Source organism: Myotis nattereri (assembly GCF_964212035.1).
Source record: "Myotis nattereri genome assembly, chromosome: 9".
Lineage (NCBI taxonomy): Eukaryota > Metazoa > Chordata > Mammalia > Chiroptera > Vespertilionidae > Myotis > Myotis nattereri.
In genome coordinates, this window is record NC_138084.1 from 3,258,125 (window position 1) to 3,279,320 (window position 21,196).

General features: G+C 52.8%; 1 protein-coding gene across 3 annotated transcripts in view; it reads right to left on the reverse strand.

The window, feature by feature from the left end:
- Window positions 1-3,562: 3,562 nt before the first annotated feature.
- AHNAK (AHNAK nucleoprotein) overlaps window positions 3,563-21,196 on the reverse strand; it is a 29,322-nt gene continuing 11,688 nt past the window's right edge. The window contains exons 5-6 of one of the 3 annotated variants that reach the window (XM_081099729.1): window positions 19,895-20,305; window positions 3,563-19,123 (exon numbers count right to left, since the gene is read on the reverse strand). In XM_081099729.1, coding sequence (XP_080955855.1) covers window positions 4,388-19,123; window positions 19,895-20,305 — 15,147 coding nt within the window. In that variant the 3' untranslated portion in view covers window positions 3,563-4,387. Of the gene's footprint in view, window positions 20,306-21,196 lie in introns of all 3 variants that reach the window. The other 2 variants (XM_081099728.1, XM_081099727.1) reach the window with 2 other exon arrangements.

Sequence of the window (21,196 nt, forward strand, 5' to 3'; positions counted from 1 at the left end):
CCGGAGAAGGGCCCATCCCGTGGTGCTCCTGCCCCCAAAATGCAGCACCTGAATCTGACCACGAGGAAACATCGGGCAGGCCCAGCCTGGGAGCCCTCTTCAAACCCACGGCCCCATCGGCGTCCCAAATGACAGCCAAACGCTGAAGGAACCACAGGGGCCACGACACCTGTCATGTGGGATCGTGGGCGTGGGCTGAAGCCTAAGGAGGGAAGGCATTGCCCTCAGGAAATGATGGGCCCGTTAGTGGAATTTGCGTGGACCTGTAGGTCAATAATAATCCCTCCCGGGTAAGTTTTCTGAATTTGGTCATTGTAAGCCGGTTCTACAAGAGGCGTCCTACCTGCTAACGTGTTCTAAAGGGTCATGGTGTCTGCAATTCGCTCTCAAATGATTCGGCAAAAATAACCATTATAACATCTAGAGAGAGGGGGGGGGTTAAAACAAACAAGTAAAGGCATGTGGATAAGCATTGTCTATTCTTGCAACGTCTCTGTCGGTTTGAATTCAAAATAAAGACCCTTAACAAAAAAACAAAGCCCCAGCCAACGTGGCTCAGTGGGTAGGACGGCGGCCTGTGGACTGAAGGGTTCCGTCCGGTCAGGGCACAGGCCGGGCTGCGGGCTCGATCCCCAGTAGGGGACGTGCAGGAGGCAGCCGGTCCATGATTCTCATCATTGAGGTTTCTCTCCCTCTCTCTCTCCTTCTCCCTTCCTCTCTGATATTAATAAAAATTTAAAAAATAAAGAACACGAACATCTGTGACACGCTTAGCTGAATCTCCCAGATGCTATTCATGTCACAGCGACTGTGCGACACCAGAGAGCAAAGGTGGGACTCTGACGACGGCACACACACACACACACGTGCGCACACGTGCACATGCACATGCACATGCACACACACACACACGTGTGCACTGGCCACGTGCAAAGCCCCGGCGGGTGCTGTTTTGCTTGGGCCAGTGGAGCCCACACCGGGCCCGCAATGCAGCCGCTGCTCAGCACACCTGGTCCCGCTTACCCCCCACAGGGAAGTCGGCTGGGCTACATTCCAATCACGTCTTGCTTTTGACCAGGGCAGCCCCATCCATGCACCTCCTTAACCAGCCTGGCTCCTGGAAGGACCGTCGGCTATTGGAACGGCCATGCCTTATCCATGTCACAAAGGGGGAAACTGACGCCCAGAAGGATCTTGATTTGCCCACGGTCACTCTAACCCAGCGGTTCTCAACCTGTGGGTCGTGACCCCTTTGGCGGTCGAACGACCCTTTCACAGGGGTCGCCTCAGACCATCCTGCTTATCAGATATTTACATGATGATTCATAACAGCAGCAACATGACAGTTATGAAGTAGCAACGAAAATAATTTTGTGGTTGGGTCACCACATGAGGAACTGTATTTAAAGGGCCAGAAGGTTGAGAACCAACCCCACCGACTCCCAGGCTGGTGTTGTTTTTGGGGTTCTGTCCTGGGAACCTTGGAGCGTCTTCCAGGCCTTTTGGCTTTTTGCAAAAATCAAGAGGGAGGTTTTTGTTTCCCCAAGAAAATGCTTTTTTAATGCACAGGTGACGTTGGGAGCAGTCCCGGAAAGAGGGAACCACAATATTCTCCACCTCGGGCTCAGGCTGGGCTCCCCGGACCCCTCAGGCCCAGGGCAGCACCCGCTTCCGTGGCCAGCTGTGCCCTGCCCGCTCCCCCAGGGCTGAACTATCTTCAGCCGGGATTCCAGTCCCTGCAGGGACCCTGACGGACACAGGAATGAGTCTGGGTTGATGAAAAATATTTACTACTGCTTGTGAGCACGCGATGCATTCCAAAGTAATTCCCTTTCCCAGTGTCCCCTGAGCCACACGCTTCCCACGCAGGCGCCCCGGCAGGCTGCAGCCCGCTGCCCGCTCCTCTCCAGGCGGCACCCGCCTTCCCAGGCCCCCCGGTGCTGCTCCCACGGGACTGGGGCCTCCGAGTTTAAGACCCCGCAGCTGCGGGGACTAACTTGGCCCATCCCCCTGGGGGCTGAGAGAGGGCAGGGTGGGTGGCCACGGTGTCAGGGGGAGCAGGAGGAGAGGGGCGATGAGAGTGGGCGGGCAGCCAGCAGGGGCCGCCACGCGCCACGCGCCACTGCAGCCCCTGGCGCCCCGCCAGGCGCCCCTCGGGGAACAGCCCCTGCAGGACGGAGGGTGCTGCGCGGAGGCACTGCCTCACCAAACGCTCCTCCCGTTTGAGTGGCCAGCGGCCAGTTTACTCTTCCATCTTACTCACCAGCCCTGCCTGTCCCCGCCGGTGAGATCTGGTCTTGGGAGGCAGGGCCCCATCCCCGTCCTCACCACCCAGAAGCAGCATGTTCCCACCTTCCCAGGGCTCGGAGCATTGGTGGCCCACACCCACCATACCCCTTGGTCTGTGGAGGATGCTGAGACCCGGGGGCTCCAGAAATACTAGCTTATACTAGCTCTCTCCAGTGCTTCATGAGCATCCCTGGCTGTGTACGCAAATGCACCCCACAGTCACCCACTCATCCCACCCTCCCGACTCCAGGGCCACACCCCACAGAGCTGTCAGCTTCAGAACGGAGGGCCAGGAGTTGGGCCTGTGGTTGAGTGACAGAAGCGCCCTGGGAGGTGCAGGCCCATCGGGACAGAAGGCAGCGGTGGAGGCGTGTGCCAGGTGTGTGTGTGACCTCCGGTACGCGTGTGCCCTCACTCGAGTGTGTGTGGAGGGGCTCAGACTCCATCCACACCTCGTGCTCTCCGCCATTAGCATGTGGCTGTGCCATGGGCGCTGCACGTGTAGATGTGGTACCTTCGCAGCGATAGACGCCCAAACACCCCAAGGGACTCCGGTCCTATGGATACTCTCCCATTCCATGGACGAGGAACCTGAGGTTCGAGGAGGGTGACGTGTCTTGCCCAATTCACAAAAGCAGCCGTGGGTTGGCCATCTTGTGAAGAGCAGCGAGAGGCTCAGACCCAGCCCTTGTAACCCAGCTCTTTCCAAAACCGACAGCCACCCCGGAGCTCCACCCCCCGGCCAGGGACACGGGCTGTGCTGGCTGAGGGGATGAATGGGCGGAGCCGGCAGACATTGATCTGAAATCCAAGCAAGGGTAGGTGGGGTTCGCACTGGGCAGGCCCCACTGCTGTGGGCAGGAACCCGGAGGGCGGGGTGGGGTGGCGGCTGGGATCTGGCCTGAGGGTGATGGCGGAGGCTGCAGCTCCGGGGAAGGGGGTGGGGGGGCTTTGTCTACTTGCTTTGAGGTCAGAGGGCACTTCCCACTGCCCAGCCATGACCAACATGAGGGGCACTTCCTGCAAGGTGAGGAGTAGGTCCCGGCTGGGCTGCCAGCGAACCAAGCCTCCCCTGACTTCTCAGCGATGGTGCACCAGCCTCGCCAGGAGCATCAAGACCCAAGAGTTCCGCCCACCACCCGTTACTGACCCAGCGATGCTGCCACCGGGCGGGCCCGGACCCGGACCCGGATCCAGATCCCGTGGGCACTGTCGGGGCTGGTGCGCAGCCTCCTGGGGCTTCCTCCCCCAACGCAATGCAAAGGCGCGGACATCAGGTTAATAAACAGCTTTATTTGCCTCTGACAGCATTGATTCTCTTACATTCTTAATTAAGTTGCCATTAAAGTGCGGGGGGGGGGGGGGGGGAGTTCTTAATCACGGTAACATTTGTTAAAAGAAACCAGAACTAGGATCGGGAACAGGGTGGCCATGAAGAAAACGCTCCCCTCACCGTGCCCAGAGGGGAAGCCCCGCGTGAGCCGAGGGCCGGCCCAACTGCACACAGATTCTAACTCCCTCTCACCCCGAGCACCACGCAGGCGGGACACCCACGCGGGGGGGGGGGGGGGGGGGGCAGCAATGCTCAGCGTTTCTCAAGAAACACCCCCAGGCCCCGCCCGCCCGCTCCTCTGGGCCATCGTGGGGGGCTTGCGGTTTGAGCGGACCCAATCTTAGGAGAAACGGGGTCTGGTTCCCTTTACTGCCTTCTCCCCCACCCCACCCTCACTAACAAACACCCGCAAAGTCATTGCAATGAGAAAGTAAGTGGGTTTCCGATGACCCCAGCGCTACCCATGTTCAGTAAAAATAAGGGTAATAAACAAAAGCTTGCGTAGTAAACAGGAGTTCTCCGCGTTCAATGCAAAAAAATAAAAATAAAGAGAAATCTGAAGGCAAATACTGTTGACTCTGCACGCGGCTGGACAGACCTGGGACTCTGAGGCGTCGGGAGCCCGGGGCCCGGGCGGCGGGCCGGCCAGCACCTGCCCTGCGAGGCCAGCTCTTGGCCTTGCTGCTGAGCTGCGGGCGCGCTGCTCTCTGAGGTTATATACAAACACACCCAAGGCTGTCGCGTTTATACATGTATGTACACAGACTACTCCTTCTTTGTGGACACCGCCAGCTCCACCTCGGGCAGCTGGATGCCGACCTTCGTCCCGCTGTCGTTGCTGGAGGAAGAGGACAGTCGGGACTTCTTAGAGGCCAAGGACACGCCGCTCCCCTGTAACTTGCCGGCCTCGTCATCACTTCCAGTCACCTCATAATGACCTTTGCTCTTTGACCCTAATCCACCAAAGGTACCAAATTTCAGCTTCCCGTGTTTCCCTTTGACCTTTCCGCCCTCCAGCGACACTTCGCCGCCTTCGAACTCCAGAGTCCCGGTGGGCGTGGACGGCGCCGAGAACTCTCTTTCGTCGCTGAAGGAGTTGGAGCGGTGCCGCGGCTTCCTGCTTTTAAACAAGGAGAACTTGGCTTTGGGCGAAGATGCTTCGGCCTCTGCTTCTCCTTCCAAAGAGCCCAGGCTGGCCTTCGAGCTCTTCAGGTCCCCTTTGGACCCCGAGATGGAGGCCTCTGGCGAGCCGGTGACGCCGCCTTTCCCTTTCGGTTTGGAGAAGTTGAACTTGGGCATTTTGATTTTGGACTTCTTCAGTCTGGCGTCGGGCTCTTCCCACTCGCCCTCTCCGGCACCCGCCTGGGCGCTGGCCTCGCCTTTGGGGAAGTTGACATCCACCCCCACTTCCCTGCCCACCAGCTCGCGGCCAGAGAAGGTGAACTTGGGGATTTTCATCTTCGGGAATGTTACTTTTCCAGATCTGCTTTCCAAGTGACCTTGGGGCCCGGACACGCTCAGCCCAGGACCGTGGAGTCCAATCTGGCCTCCTTTCCCGCCTCCTTCCACCTTTGGTCCTGAGAAATGAAGTCCACCGGCAAGCGTGGGCGCACCCAGGTTGAGAGCAGAGACCTGGGGGCCTTTCCACTCGACCCCAGAACCTTTGGCGCCCAGGTGCCCTTCACCCAGGCTGATGTCTGGGGCACTGACACCCCCTGAAACATCCACACCTCCTTTGATTTTCGGGCCCTTCAAGCTGACACCAAGCTCGGACTCAGGAGAGGCCATAGCAAACGAAGGTCCTTTCACGCTAATGTCGGGAGCGGCCCCGTGGACACCGATCCCTGAACCTTTCAGGTCACCTTTGATTTCAGGGCCAGAAACCTGCCCCGTGGGGAGTCTCACCTTCCCCCCCTGCAGCTCCAGACCGCACGCAGGGGCCTTGATGCCAGGCATGTGGAGGTTCCCCTCCAGGCCGTGAACACTCACGCCCGGGAGCCCTCCTCCGACGGAGGGCCCTTGCAGCTCCCCACTGCCCCCGAGGTTCCCTCTCACTTTTGGTCCTTCCAAGTTCAAGTCCACGTCCGGTGCCGAGATTTGGGGCCCTTTCACGTTGAGGCCTCCGAGGTTCACATCCATGCCTGGCCCCTTCAGTTCTCCAGTCACCTGGGGCCCCTTGATGTTAATGTCCAAGTCAGACCCTGGAGTGGAGATGCCAAACTGGGGCAGCTTCATTTGGGGGAGTTTAAGGCCACCTTCAGGTGCCTCCCAGCTTAGATCCGGAGCACCGACTGATACTTTAGGGCACTTGATGTCACCAGAGACAGCCAGGTCTCCTCCCTTCACACTTGGTCCTTTCAAGTTCAGGTCGAGATCAGGTCCAGAGACTTTTGGCATAGAGAGGTTCACGGAAGGCAAGTCTACTCTTGACCCCTTCAGAGACACATCAGGCCCTTCCAGCTTAACCCCCGGTGCGCTCAAGCTTCCTTCAAGCGAGGGCAGCTGGATCTCCGCTCCCCCACCCTCCATTTTCACGCCGGGGACGCCGATCTTGGGCATCGAAAACTTGGGGAACTTGATTTTCGCTTCTGGACCTTGCAGATCTATGTCTGGTCCTTCCAGGCCCACACTGGGGACATCACCCTTTATCTTTGGTCCTTTCAAGCTCACGTTCACATCGGGGACGGAGACTTGAGGGGCAGAAATGCCGAAGGACGGTGCTCTGACTTTAGCATCTGGGCCTTCAATGTGGATGCCAGGTGCGTCCACATTCATCCCTGGCGCGGAAATATCCAGGTCACAGGCCTGGATTTCGCCCTCCATTCTGGGGCTAGGGAGGGAGGCCTCCGCTTTAAATTTAGATGATTTAATGTCAAATTCTACATCAGGGAAGTACATCTTTCCAAACATAGGTTTCTTGGTTTTAGGAGATTTCACATCGACTTTAAGTGTGGCATCCGGCCCGGCAACATTCACATCTACATCAGGAGCCTTGAGACTGGCATCAATTTCGCCGCCAGGAACGTTCAAATCAAATCCTTGTTTCTTGGTTTTAATTTTGGGACCACTCATGTGAATCTTAGGCATTTTAAACTTACTTTTCTTGCCCTTGCCACCGACACTAATTTCAGGAGTCTCGACGTTCAGCTCTGCCTCGGGAACAGTCACATCGACCGAGGGTGACTTGAAGTCAGCTTTGGGGCCTTTTGCCCCAAATCCAAACTTGGGTTTCTTAAGTTTGGGAACTTTAACATCTGGCCCCTCAAGATTAACATCTGGGCTCTCCATGTGTACATCTAAGGTTGGCGCTTCTAAGTCAACTTTAGGCCCCTTAAGGTCCAGTTCACCGCCTTCTAATTTGGGCCCAGAAATTCCCATTTTGGGTGTCTTGAGATGCAAATCAACATCAGGAACAGTTACTTTAGGGGCAGATATATCCAGTGATGGCATCTTCAAATGTGGGCCACTGAGTTTGGCATTAGGGCCTTCAAAATCCAGACCTGGACCTTTCAAGTCTACTTCTGGGCCTTTGAAAGTACCTTCAATCTTAGGGACAGACACATCAAAATCTCCTTTGACTTTGGGTCCCTTCAAATCTAGGTCAACATCAGGCATGGAGATTTTGGGAGCTTTGATATTTATCTCAGGCATCTTGAACTTGGGACCCTTCAGTTTCGCATCTGGGCCTTCAATATTCACATCTGGAACATCAATGTCCATCTTAGGTGCTGAGACATCAAAGTCGGCCTTGGGCAGGTTCACATCCACATCTGGGCCCTCTCCTTTGAAGCCCGGCATGCTGAACTTGGGCATCTTCACCTTGGGCATCTTCAAGTGCCAGTCGGGACCATGCATGTCCACGTCAGGGACATCGATGTCCACTTTGGGCCCTTTGATGTCAATTCCAGGGCCCTTGAGGTCACCTTCCACCATAGGCAAAGAAACATCCACATCGCCCTTCATTTTGGGGCCCTTCAGGTTCAGATCAAGATCTGGCATGGAGATCTTCGGAGCTTTGATGTTCATCTCAGGCATCTTGAACTTGGGGCCCTTCAGTTTCGCATCTGGGCCTTCAATATTCACATCTGGACCTTCAATGTCCACCTTGGGTCCTGAGACATCAAAGTCGGCCTTGGGCAGGTTCACATCCACATCTGGGCCCTCTCCTTTGAAGCCCGGCATGCTGAACTTGGGCATCTTCACCTTGGGCATCTTCAAGTGCCAGTCGGGACCATGCATGTCCACATCAGGGACATCGATGTCCACTTTGGGGCCTTTGATGTCAAGTTCAGGGCCCTTGAGGTCACCTTCCACTTTGGGCAGAGAAACGTCCACATCGCCCTTTACTTTAGGACCCTTCAGGTTCAGGTCGACTTCAGGCATGGAGATCTTGGGTGCTCTGAGATGCAGGTCAGGCATTTTGAACTTGGGGCCCTTGAGTTTCCCTTCTGGGCCATGAATGTCAATGTCAGGAGTGTCTATGTCCAGCTTAGGGCCTTCAATATCCACTTTGGGGCCTTTCAGATCTCCTTCCAGTTTAGGAGCGGAAAGGTCCAAATCTCCTTTTACTTTAGGTCCTTTCAAGTTCAAATCAATGTCACTCATGGAGATTTGTGGGGTTTTGAAATGCACATCAGGCATCTTAAACTTGGGGCCTTTGAGTTTCCCTTCAGGACCTTCAATGTCCACCTCTGGCCCTTTCAGATCACCTTCCACCTTAGGCAGTGAAAGGTCCACATCGCCCTTCACCTTTGGCCCTTTCAGGCTTAAGTCAAAGTCAGGCATGGAGATCTTGGGAGCTTTAATGTTCATCTCAGGCATCTTGAACTTAGGGCCCTTCAATTTTGCATCTGGACCTTCGATATTCAGATCTGGGGCAGCAATATCCACTTTGGGGCCAGAGATATCAATGTCAGCTTTAGGGAGGTTCACATCCACTTCAGGGCCCTCTCCTTTGAAGCCCGGCATGCTGAACTTGGGCATCTTCACCTTGGGCATCTTCAGGTGCCAGTCGGGACCGTGAACATCCACATCTGGGACATCGACGTCCACTTTAGGGCCTTTGATGTCAATTCCAGGGCCCTTGAGGTCACCTTCCACCTTAGGCAGGGAAACATCCACATCGCCCTTTACTTTGGGACCTTTCAGGTTCAAGTCAAGGTCAGGCATGGAGATCTTTGGAGCTTTGATGTTCATCTCAGGCATCTTGAATTTGGGGCCCTTCAGTTTTGCATCTGGACCTTCGATACTCACATCTGGACCATCAAAGTCAGCCTTGGGCAGGTTCACATCCACATCTGGGCCCTCTCCTTTGAAGCCCGGCATGCTGAACTTGGGCATCTTCACCTTGGGCATCTTCAGGTGCCAGTCGGGGCCGTGCATGTCCACGTCAGGGACATCAATGTCCACTTTGGGGCCTTTGATGTCAAGTTCAGGGCCCTTGAGGTCACCTTCCACTTTGGGCAGAGAAACGTCCACATCGCCCTTTACTTTAGGACCCTTCAGGTTCAGGTCGACTTCAGGCATGGAGATCTTGGGTGCTTTGAGATGCAGGTCAGGCATTTTGAACTTGGGGCCCTTGAGTTTCCCTTCTGGGCCATGAATGTCAATGTCAGGAGTGTCTATGTCCACCTTGGGTCCTGAGACATCAATGTCAGCCTTGGGCAGGTTCACATCCACTTCAGGGCCCTCTCCTTTGAAGCCTGGCATGCTGAACTTGGGCATCTTCACCTTGGGCATCTTCAGGTGCCAGTCTGGGCCGTGAACGTCCACGTCTGGGACATCGATGTCCACTTTGGGGCCTTTGATGTCAACGTCAGGGGCCTTTAAGTCACCTTCCACCTTAGGCAGAGAAACATCTACATCACCTTTCACCTTAGGACCTTTCAGATGCAAATCAAAATCAGGCATGGAGATCTTGGGGGCTTTGATGTTCATCTCTGGCATCTTGAACTTGGGGCCCTTCAGTTTTGCATCCGGACCTTCAATATTGACATCTGGCATTTCAACATCTACTTTGGGTACTGAGACATCAATGTCAGCCTTGGGGAGGTTCACATCCACATCTGGGCCTTCTGCTTTGAAGCCAGGCATGTTGAACTTGGGCATTTTCATCTTGGGCATTTTCAGGTGCCAGTCTGGGCCATGAACGTCCACATCTGGTGCATTAATGTCCACTTTGGGGCCCTTGATGTCAACTTCAGGGCCTTTCAGATCACCTTCCACCTTAGGCAGGGAAACATCCACATCTCCTTTGACCTTAGGACCTTTCAGATGCAAATCGAAGTCAGGCATGGAGATCTTGGGGGCCTTGATGTTCATCTCCGGCATTTTGAACTTAGGACCTTTCAGCTTTCCCTCAGGTCCCTCAATATTCATGTCAGGGCCTTCCAGGTCCACTTTGGGTGCTGAGACATCGATGTCAGCTTTGGGCAGGTTCACATCCACTTCTGGGCCCTCTCCTTTGAAGCCCGGCATGCTGAATTTGGGCATTTTCACCTTGGGCATCTTCAGGTGCCAGTCTGGGCCATGGACGTCCACATCAGGGGCATTCATGTCCACTTTTGGACCTTTGATGTCAATCTCAGGGCCTTTCAGATCCGCTTCCATCTTGGGAAGAGAAACGTCCATATCACCCTTCACCTTGGGGCCTTTCAGGTTTAAGTCAATGTCAGGCATGGAGAGCTTGGGAGCCTTTAGGTGCATCTCTGGCATCTTGAATTTAGGCCCCTTCAATTTCCCCTCTGGGCCTTCAATGTTAATGTCAGGAGTGTCAATGTCCACTTTGGGGCCCTTGATGTCCACCTCAGGGCCCTTTAGGTCACCTTCCACTTTTGGCAAAGACACGTCCACATCGCCCTTCATTTTGGGGCCCTTCAGGTTCAGATCAATGTCAGGCATGGAGATTTGGGGAGCTTTGATGTTCATCTCAGGCATCTTGAACTTGGGGCCCTTCAGTTTCGCATCTGGACCTTCAAGACTCACATCAGGAACATCAATGTCGGCCTTGGGAAGGTTTATGTCCACATCTGGGCCCTCTGCTTTGAAGCCCGGCATGCTGAACTTGGGCATTTTCACCTTGGGCATCTTCAGGTGCCAGTCTGGGCCATGAACGTCTACATCAGGGGCATCGATGTCCACTTTGGGCCCTTTGATGTCAATCCCTGGACCTTTCAGCTCTCCTTCCACTTTGGGAAGAGAAACATCCACATCACCTTTTACCTTGGGACCCTTCAGATTTAAATCAATGTCAGGCATGGAGATCTTGGGAGCTTTAATATTCATGTCAGGCATCTTGAGTCTGGGACCTTTTAAGCCTCCTTCTAGACCTTCCACATTGATTTCTGGGCCCTCAATGTCCATTTTGGGAGCCTCTATGTTGATATCTCCTTTCGGCAGATCCACAGACATATCTGGCCCTTCTGCTTTGAAGCCAGGCACACCAAACTTGGGCATTTTCATCTTGGGCATTTTCAAATTCCACTCTGGACCGTGAACATCCACATCAGGTGCATCAAGATGGACTTCTGGTGCCTTAATATCCACTTGGGGTCCTTTAAAGTCACCTTCTACATCAGGGCCTGCCACATTCAAGTCTCCTTTGACTTTAGGACTTTTCAGGTTTAACTCTACATCAGGCATAGAAACTTTAGGGGATGAAATACTGAGGAAAGGCATTTTGAACTTGGAGCCTTTCACTTTTCCTTGGACTTCGACATCAGGAGCGTTGATGTCAACTTTCGGGCCTGTTACATCAACATCTGGCTTTTTAACTTTGACATCCACCTCAGGTGTCTGGACTTTGGAGCCCGAAAAATTAAATTTGGGAAGCTTAAAACGAGATTTCTTTGACTTGCCTTCAATATTGAGCTTAGGACCAGAAATGTCCACTTCTGGGCCCTTTACATCCAACTTGGGAGCTTTAATGTCACCTTCTAATTTGGGCCCAGAAACATCAACCTCTCCCTTAAGCTTTGAACCTTTCAAATTCAGGTCAATTTCTGGCATGGAGATCTTGGGCATGTTTACATGCATGTCAGGCATCTTCACTTTGGGGCCTTTTAGTTTGCCTTCTGGACCATGAATGTCAACAGCCGGAGCATCTAGATCTACCTTCGGGCCCTTGATATCAAGAGTAGGCCCTTTCAAATCACCTTCTACATTTGGAAGTGAAACATCCACCTCTCCTTTCATTTTAGGGCCTTTAAGATTAAGGTCCAAATCTGGCATGGAGATCTTAGGAGCTTTGATGTTCATCTCTGGCATCTTGAACTTGGGGCCCTTCAGTTTTGCATCTGGACCTTCGATATTCACATCTGGACCTTCAATGTCCACCTTGGGTCCTGAGACATCAAAGTCAGCTTTGGGCAGGTTCACATCCACATCAGGGCCCTCTCCTTTGAAGCCCGGCATGCTGAACTTGGGCATCTTCACCTTGGGCATCTTCAGGTGCCAATCAGGACCATGAACATCCACATCAGGAACGTCAATGTCCACTTTAGGGCCTTTAATATCCACTTCAGGAACTTTAATCTCACCTTCCACTTTTGGTAAAGACACGTCCACATCACCTTTCACTTTGGGGCCTTTCAGGTTCAGATCAATGTCAGGCATGGAGATCTTAGGAGCTTTGATGTTCATCTCAGGCATCTTGAACTTGGGGCCCTTCAGTTTCGCATCTGGGCCTTCGATATTCACATCAGGACCTTCAATGTCCACCTTGGGTCCTGAGACACTGATGTCAGCCTTGGGCAGGTTCACATCCACTTCAGGGCCCTCTCCTTTGAAGCCTGGCATGCTGAACTTGGGCATTTTCACCTTGGGCATCTTCAGGTGCCAGTCTGGGCCGTGAACATCCACGTCTGGGACATCAATGTCCACTTTGGGGCCCTTGATGTCAACTTCAGGGCCTTCAACTTTAGGCAGAGAAACGTCAACATCACCCTTTACTTTGGGACCTTTCAGATGCATGTCAAAGTCAGGCATGTTGATCTTGGGGGCCTTGATGTTCATCTCAGGCATCTTGAACTTAGGACCTTTCAACTTTCCTTCTGGCCCTTCAATGTTAACATCAGGGCCCTCAATGTCCACCTTGGGTCCAGTTACATCAATGTCAGCCTTAGGGAGGTTCACATCTACTTCTGGGCCTTCTGCTTTGAAGCCTGGCATGCTGAACTTGGGCATTTTCATCTTGGGCATCTTCAGGTGCCAGTCTGGGCCATGAACATCCACATCTGGAACATCAATGTCCACTTTGGGGCCTTTGAGATCAACTTCAGGACCTTTCAGATCTCCCTCGATCTTGGGACCTGTGACATCCATATCGCCTTTTATTTTGGGTCCTGTTAGGTTAAGATCAATATCTGGCATGGAGATCTTTGGTGTCTTAAAATGCATATCAGGCATCTTAAATTTTGGACTTTTCCACTTTCCTTCAGGCCCTTCAATATTCACATCAGGACATTCAAGGTCCACTTTGGGTGCTGAGACATCGATGTCAGCTTTGGGCAGGGTCACATCCACTTCAGGGCCCTCTCCCTTGAAGCCTGGCATGCTGAACTTGGGCATTTTCACTTTGGGCATCTTCAGGTGCCAGTCTGGCCCTTGTACATCCACATCTGGTGCAGCAATGTCCACTTTGGGGCCCTTGATGTCAACTTCAGGGCCTTCCACTTTAGGCAGAGAAACGTCCATATCACCCTTGACTTTGGGACCTTTCAGATGCAAATCAGGCATGGAGATCTTGGGGGCATGGAAGTGCATGTCAGGCATCTTGAACTTAGGGCCCTTCAGTTTTCCTTCTGGGCCCTCAATGTTCACGTCTGGGGCTTCAATGTCAACCTTGGGTCCGGAGATGTCAATATCAGCCTTGGGTAGGTTCACATCCACTTCTGGGCCCTCTCCTTTGAAGCCTGGCATGCTGAACTTGGGCATTTTCATCTTGGGCATCTTCAGGTGCCAGTCTGGGCCTTGAACATCCACATCTGGGGCATCAATGTCCACTTTGGGGCCCTTGAGGTCACCTTCCACCTTCGGCAGGGAAAGGTCTATGTCTCCTTTCACCTTAGGACCTTTCAAATGTAAATCTACATCAGGCATGGAGATCTTTGGGGCTTTGATGTTCATCTCTGGCATCTTAAATTTAGGCCCCTTGATTTTTCCCTCTGGACCCTCAATGCTCACATCTGGGGCTTCAATGTCAACTTTGGGTCCGGAGACATCAATGTCAGCCTTGGGCAGGTTCACGTCCACTTCTGGGCCCTCTCCTTTGAAGCCTGGCATGCTGAACTTGGGCATTTTCATCTTGGGCATCTTCAGGTGCCAGTCTGGGCCATGAACTTCAGGAGCACTTATGTCTACTTTGGGGCCCTTGACGTTCACATCTGGTACTTTAATTTTACCTTCTACTTCAGGCACAGACACATCGACATCCCCCTTGATTTTCGGTCCTTTCAGATTTAGGTCCACATCAGGCATAGATATATTTGGGGCTTTGAAATGCATGTCAGGCATCTTGAACTTGGGGCCTTTCAATTTGCCCTCAGGTCCTTCAATGTCGATATCTGGCCCACTGATGTCACCTTCCAATTTGGGAACATCGACATCCACCTCTCCCTTGACCTTGGGGCTTTTTAAGTGTAGATTAATGTCTGGCATGGAGATTTTAGGAGCTTTAAAATGCATGTCTGGCATCTTGAATTTAGGACTTTTCCATTTGCCATCTGGGCCTTCCACAGCTACATCTGGCATGTCAACATCCAATTTGGGGCCCTTAACATCCAATTCTGGACCCTTTAGCTCTCCTTCCATCTTTGGGGCTGAAACATCAAAGTCTCCTTTAATTTTAGGCCCCTTTAAGTTGAAGTCAACATCAGGCATGGAGATCTTGGGGGCATGGAAGTGCATGTCAGGCATCTTGAACTTGGGCCCTTTCAACTTTGCATCAGGACATTCGAGATCAACGTCAGGCACCTTCACATCCACGCTGGGGCCCTTCAAATCTCCCTCCAATTTCGGCACAGAAACATCGACATCGCCTTTGACTTTGGGGCCTTTCAAGTGTAAGTCCACATCAGGCATGGAGATCTTGGGGGCATGGAAATGCATGTCAGGCATCTTGAACTTGGGACCCTTCAGCTTTCCCTCTGGTACCTCAAGGCTCACATCTGGAGCTGCAATATCAACCTTGGGTCCGGAGATGTCAATGTCAGCCTTGGGCAGGTTCACATCCACTTCTGGGCCCTCTCCTTTGAAGCCCGGCATGCTGAACTTGGGCATTTTCATCTTGGGCATCTTCAGGTGCCAGTCTGGTCCATGCACATCCACATCTGGGACATCAACGTCCACTTTAGGTCCTTTGATGTCCACATCTGGCACTTTCATTTCACCTTCTATCTTGGGCACTGACACATCCACATCCCCTTTGACTTTGGGGCCTTTCAAGTTGAAGTCCACATCAGGCATGGAGATCTTGGGGGCCTTGAAGTGCATGTCAGGCATCTTAAACTTGGGCCCTTTCAACTTTGCATCAGGACATTCGAGATCAACGTCAGGCACCTCCACATCCACCCTGGGGCCCTTCAAATCTCCCTCCAGTTTTGGCACAGACACATCGACATCGCCTTTGACTTTGGGGCCTTTCAAGTGTAAGTCCACATCAGGCATGGAAATCTTGGGAGTCTTGAAGTGCATGTCAGGCATCTTGAACTTGGGACCCTTCAGCTTCCCTTCTGGTACCTCAAGGCTCACGTCTGGGGCTTCAATGTCAACCTTGGGTCCGGAGATGTCGATGTCAGCCTTGGGCAGGTTCACATCCACTTCTGGGCCCTCTCCTTTGAAGCCTGGCATGCTGAACTTGGGCATCTTCACTTTGGGCATCTTCAGATGCCAGTCTGGTCCATGCACATCCACATCTGGGACATCAATGTCCACTTTGGGCCCTTTGAGGTCAACATCTGGCACTTTCATTTCACCTTCTATCTTGGGCACTGACACATCCACATCCCCTTTGACCTTGGGGCCTTTCAAGTTGAAGTCCACATCAGGCATGGAGATCTTGGGGGCCTTGAAGTGCATGTCTGGCATCTTAAACTTAGGGCCTTTTATCTTTCCTTCAGGACATTCAATATCAATATCTCCAACATCCACATCCACCTTAGGGGCTTTCACGTCTATTTCAGGAACTTTCAAGTCTCCTTCCACTTTAGGAAGGGAAACATCGACATCGGTTTTCAGTTTAGGAGCTTTCAGGTTAAGTCCAACATCAGGCATAGAAATTTTGTGTGTCTGTATATTCATGCTTGGCATCTTGAACTTGGGGCCCTTTAGTTTCCCCTCTGGACCTTCAAGAGTCACATCTGGAGCATTAATGTCCATCTTGGGTCCAGAGACATTAATGTCGGCTTTGGGCAGGTTCACATCCACATCTGGGCCCTCTCCTTTGAAGCCTGGCATGCTGAACTTGGGCATTTTCACCTTGGGCATCTTCAGGTGCCAGTCTGGGCCATGAACTCCCATGTCTGGTGCATTAATGTCTACTTTGGGTCCTTTAATGTTGACATCAGGAGTCTGTATCTCTCCTTCTACTTTTGGGACAGTCACGTCATAATCTACTTTCATTTTAGGACCTTTCAAATGCAAACCAACATCTGGTATTGGTATCTTCTGAGGCTTTATGTTCATTTCTGGCATCTTAAATTTAGGACCTTTTAGTTTTGCATCTGGACCTTCGATATTCACATCTGGACCTTCAATGTCCACCTTGGGTCCTGAGACATCAAAGTCAGCCTTGGGCAGGTTCACATCAACTTCAGGGCCCTCTCCTTTGAAGCCCGGCATGCTGAACTTGGGCATTTTCACCTTGGGCATCTTCAGGTGCCAGTCTGGGCCATGAATATCCACATCTGGAGCACTGATGTCAGCTTTGGGCCCTTTAAGGTTGACATCTGGCACTTTTATTTCACCTTCTACATCAGGCAAAGACACATCCGCATCTCCTTTTAGTTTTGGTCCCTTAAGATTCAAATTCACATCAGGCATGGAGATCTTGGGAGCCTTGAAGTGCATGTCAGGCATCTTAAACTTTGGACCCTTCAGCTTCCCTTCTGGTCCCTCAAGACTCACATCTGGAGCTTCAATGTCAACCTTGGGTCCGGAGATGTCAATGTCAGCCTTGGGCAGGTTCACATCCACTTCTGGGCCCTCTCCTTTGAAGCCAGGCACGTTGAACTTGGGCATTTTCATCTTGGGCATCTTCAGGTGCCAGTCTGGTCCATGCACATCCACATCTGGGACATCAACATCCACTTTGGGTCCTTTGATGTCAACATCTGGCACTTTCATTTCACCTTCTATCTTGGGCACTGACACATCCACATCCCCTTTGACTTTGGGGCCTTTCAAGTTGAAGTCCACATCAGGCATGGAGATCTTGGGGGCCTTGAAGTGCATGTCAGGCATCTTGAACTTGGGACCCTTCAGCTTCCCTTCTGGTCCCTCAAGGCTCACGTCTGGAGCTTCTATGTCAACCTTGGGTCCAGAGATGTCGATGTCAGCCTTGGGCAGGTTCACATCCACTTCTGGGCCCTCTGCTTTGAAGCCAGGCACGCTGAACTTGGGCATTTTCATCTTGGGCATCTTCAGGCTCCAGTCTCCACCTTGTACTTCCACATCTGGTGCTTTAATGTCTACACTGGGCCCTTTGAGGTCCACATCTGGAACTGTCATCTCACCTTCTAGTTTTGGTGCAGACATCTCTAGATTTCCTTTCATTTTGGGTCCTTTAAGATTGAGGTCAACATCTGGCAGAGTCATCTTAGGAGCTTTGAAGTGCATCTCAGGCATCTTAAACTTGGGGCCTCTCAACTTCCCTTCAGGTCCCTCAAGGCTCAGATCTGGAGCACTAACATCAATCTTGGGTGCAGAAAGGTCTACATCAGCCTTGGGCAGGTTCACATCCAATTCTGGACCCTCTCCTTTGAGGCTGGGCATGGTAAATTTGGGCATTTTCATTTTGGGCATCTTGAGGTTCCAATCAGGACCATGAACTTCAACATCTGGGGCACTGACATCTACTTTTGGCCCTTTCAGGTCACCTTCCAGCTTTGGCACTGTAACATCATATTCTCCCTTTACCTTGGGACCTTTCATGTGCAAGTCCACCTCAGGCATGGAGATCTTGGGGGCCTTAATGTTCATCTCAGGCACCTTAAACTTGGGACCCGTCAGCTTCCCTTCAGGTCCTTCAATATTCACATCTGGAACGTCAACATCCACCTTGGGTCCTGAGATGCCAATGTCTGCTTTAGGCAGGTTCACATCCACTTCTGGGCCCTCAGCTTTGAAGCCAGGCATGCTGAACTTGGGCATTTTCATTTTGGGCATCTTCAAGTTCCAGTCTGGGCCTTGAACGTCCACATCTGGAACATCAATGTCCAACTTGGCACTTTTAAGTTCAACATCAGGAACTTTAATCTCACCTTCAGCCTTTGGCGCCGAAACATCGTATTCTCCTTTTACACTAGGGCCTTTCAAATGTAAGTCCACATCTGGCATGGAGATCTTCGGGGCCTTGATATTCATCTCGGGCATCTTAAATTTGGGTCCTTTCAATTTTCCTTCTGGTCCCTCAATTCTCACATCTGGAGCAGTCACATCTACCTTGGGCCCGGAAATGTCCACATCGGGCTTGGGCAGGTTCACATCCACATCTGGGCCCTCTGCTTTGAACCCTGGCACACTGAACTTGGGCATTTTCATCTTGGGCATCTTCAGGTGCCATTCTGGGCCGTGAACATCCACATCTGGGGCATTAACGTCCATCTGGGGGCCTTTCAGTTCCCCTTCAAGTTTTGGTACCGTTACATCGTACTCTCCTTTCACCTTGGGGCCTTTAACATGCAGATCTACGTCAGGCATGGAGATCTTTGGTGTCTTGACACTCACTTCAGGCAACTTCATATCGGGACCTTTAAGTTTGCCCCCCAGGCCTCCTATGTTGACATCTGGAGCTTCCATGTTGACGCTGGGCCCCGTAATACGGACATCTCCTTTGGGTAGATTTACATCTATGTCTGAGCCTTCTCCTTTGACTCCTGGAGTGCTGAACTTGGGCATTTTCATTTTGGGCATTTTCAGGTTCCATTCCGGGCCATGAAGTTCCACATCTGGGGCGCTGACATCCACTTTGGGGCCTTTGACATCCATCTCAGGGACTTTGACTTTCCCTTCTACTTTGGGGAGGGTGACATCTACACCCCCTTTCACTTTAGGTGCAGCCACATTTAAGTCTACATCTGCCATGGAGATACTGCAGGTTCCCATTTTTCCAGAAGGACCACTCAGCTTCGGTCCTACCAGAGTCCCCTCTAGGCTGGGTGTCTCTATGTCCACTTTGGAGCCTTTAACTGCCACTTGAGGGCCTTTGACATCACCTTGCATTCCCGGAGCGGAAACCTTAATATCTCCTCTCAGCTTGGAGGACCCAAGGCTCAGATCCACATCCTGCATGGAGATTTTAGGTTTCTGAATAATCATTTCAGGAGTCTTGACTTTAGTACCCTTCAGCTTCCCTTCCAGCCCCCCGGTAGCAACCTCGGGCAGGCTGACGCCCCCAGAGACCCCAGGAAGAGTCATGTCACCTGTGGGTAGTGTCACGTCAATTCCAGTTCCCTCTCCCTTAGATCCTGACACAGAGAATTTGGGAGTTTTCATCTTGGGCATATTTAGTTTGCCTCCAGGCCCATGAATATCAACATCAGGGCCTTGACCTTCCACATGGGGGCCGGTGATGGTGCCCTTGATTTGGGGAGCAGAGATGTCCACCCCTATGCTCCCCTGTGGCTTGGCACCTTTCAGGCCTAGGTCTCCCTCAAATGATGACCCGGTAATTTGGGGGCCCTTCAGTTTCCCCTTAAGCCCCTGAACCGTGCCACAGGGAGCACCGACTTCCACCTGAGGGGCCTGGATGTTCCCACCGATGGTCATGCCTGCCTGGCCTCCCTTGTGCCCCACAGAGAATTCAGGTGCAGAAACACTCAACCCTGCCTCTGGGGCCTGGTGCTGGGGCCCTGTTGAGACACCAAATTTTGGCATCTTCATGGTGGGAATTTTAATTTTCCCATTATTGTCACTCTCAAGAGATGGGCCCTGAACCTCCACTGCCCCACCGCCAAGAGAAGACGAAATGCCCACTCCTGGAACGTGGATCCCCCCTTTGCCGCCCAAGTCCAAGCCCTTTGCACCGACACTGATGTCTGGGCTTCCCACCTTTACCCCAGGCACGGTGACCTGCAGCTTCGAGTGGCCAGCACCATGGCGCTCTGGTCCCGAGGTGGCAATGGAGCCTGCTCGAATGTCCACAGCAGAGCCTGTGGCCGGAGACGCCGCCCCCGAGCCCGAGGGCAGCCTGATCATGGTCTTCCCAGACTGGGTCTCCACATCCACAGTGGAGATTTCGGTCAGCTCGTGCCGTGGAATCTTGATCTTGAACTCGGGGCTGCTGATGTCGATGTCCTTGGCTCCCTCCCGGCCCGTCACGTCCACAGTGTAGGCCGTGACCCTTCTGGTCACCGTGATGGTGCGGCTCTGGGTCTCCCCAGGCTCCCCTTCCACTCCGTCCTCCGACTTCAGCCGGGGCTTGATCTTCGTGGCATAGATGCGCCGGTACTCCTCGTCATCCCCGCTCTGCAGAGAGACAGCCCGGCAGAGGTTGCAACAGAGTCTGCCTGAGTTACCGACGCCCGGCCGCAGCCCAGCCTTTTCCCAAAGAAGCCGGGACCAAAACAGGGGTCCACGGAGCCTCCTGGGGCAGAGCACAGAGGGCTGACGAAAGGGGCTGACCACCACATCACAGGAGGAAAGCAAATTGCGTGGGGCAACTCCGGAAAGCAAAAGCCATGGGGCGACGAGGGTGTAGACAGCTGGACTGCACGGTCTGGGAGAAGGATTTGCAATCAATTCTAGACTCAAGTCGGCCAGTCAAGTACCCAGGACGCCTCTGGGTGACCAGCTCTGCACTGACTTGACCCTAAGGCTCTCAACTCTCAACTCCCTGGTGTGTTTGTTTAAGCAGGAGGGGGACCCTCCCAAGGATCCCCGAAAGCTGGGTGGAGAGTGGCTGTGCTTGGGCGAACTCCCCCTGTGAGCACCCATTCTTTGTTGCATAAACAAGTCGTCAGAAGGAGCAGGGAATCGTCCCACAGGCGCTTTGCAGCCCAGCTTCCGACTCACAGGTGAGTCCAGGCCTCTGGAAGTAGAAAAATGCTCTGTGAGCGCTGGCCAGTGCGGCTCAGTTGGCTGAGCATCATCCCGTGCACCGAGAGGTCGCCAGTTGGATTCCTGTCAGGCTGCCTGGGTTGCAGCTCAATCCCCAGTAGGAGGCGTGCAGGAGGCAGCCGACCAATGTTTCTCTCTCCCTCCATCTCCCTTCCTCTCTCTCTAAGATCAATAAAACACATATTTGAAAAAGAAAAATGTTCTGTGAGGCAGAACTGGGCACCTGTGAAATCATTCCCAAGATCCCGGCAAAGCGCTGGGGCCCAGCAGCATGAGCGGCGCCCGGCTGCGGCGCTCTGA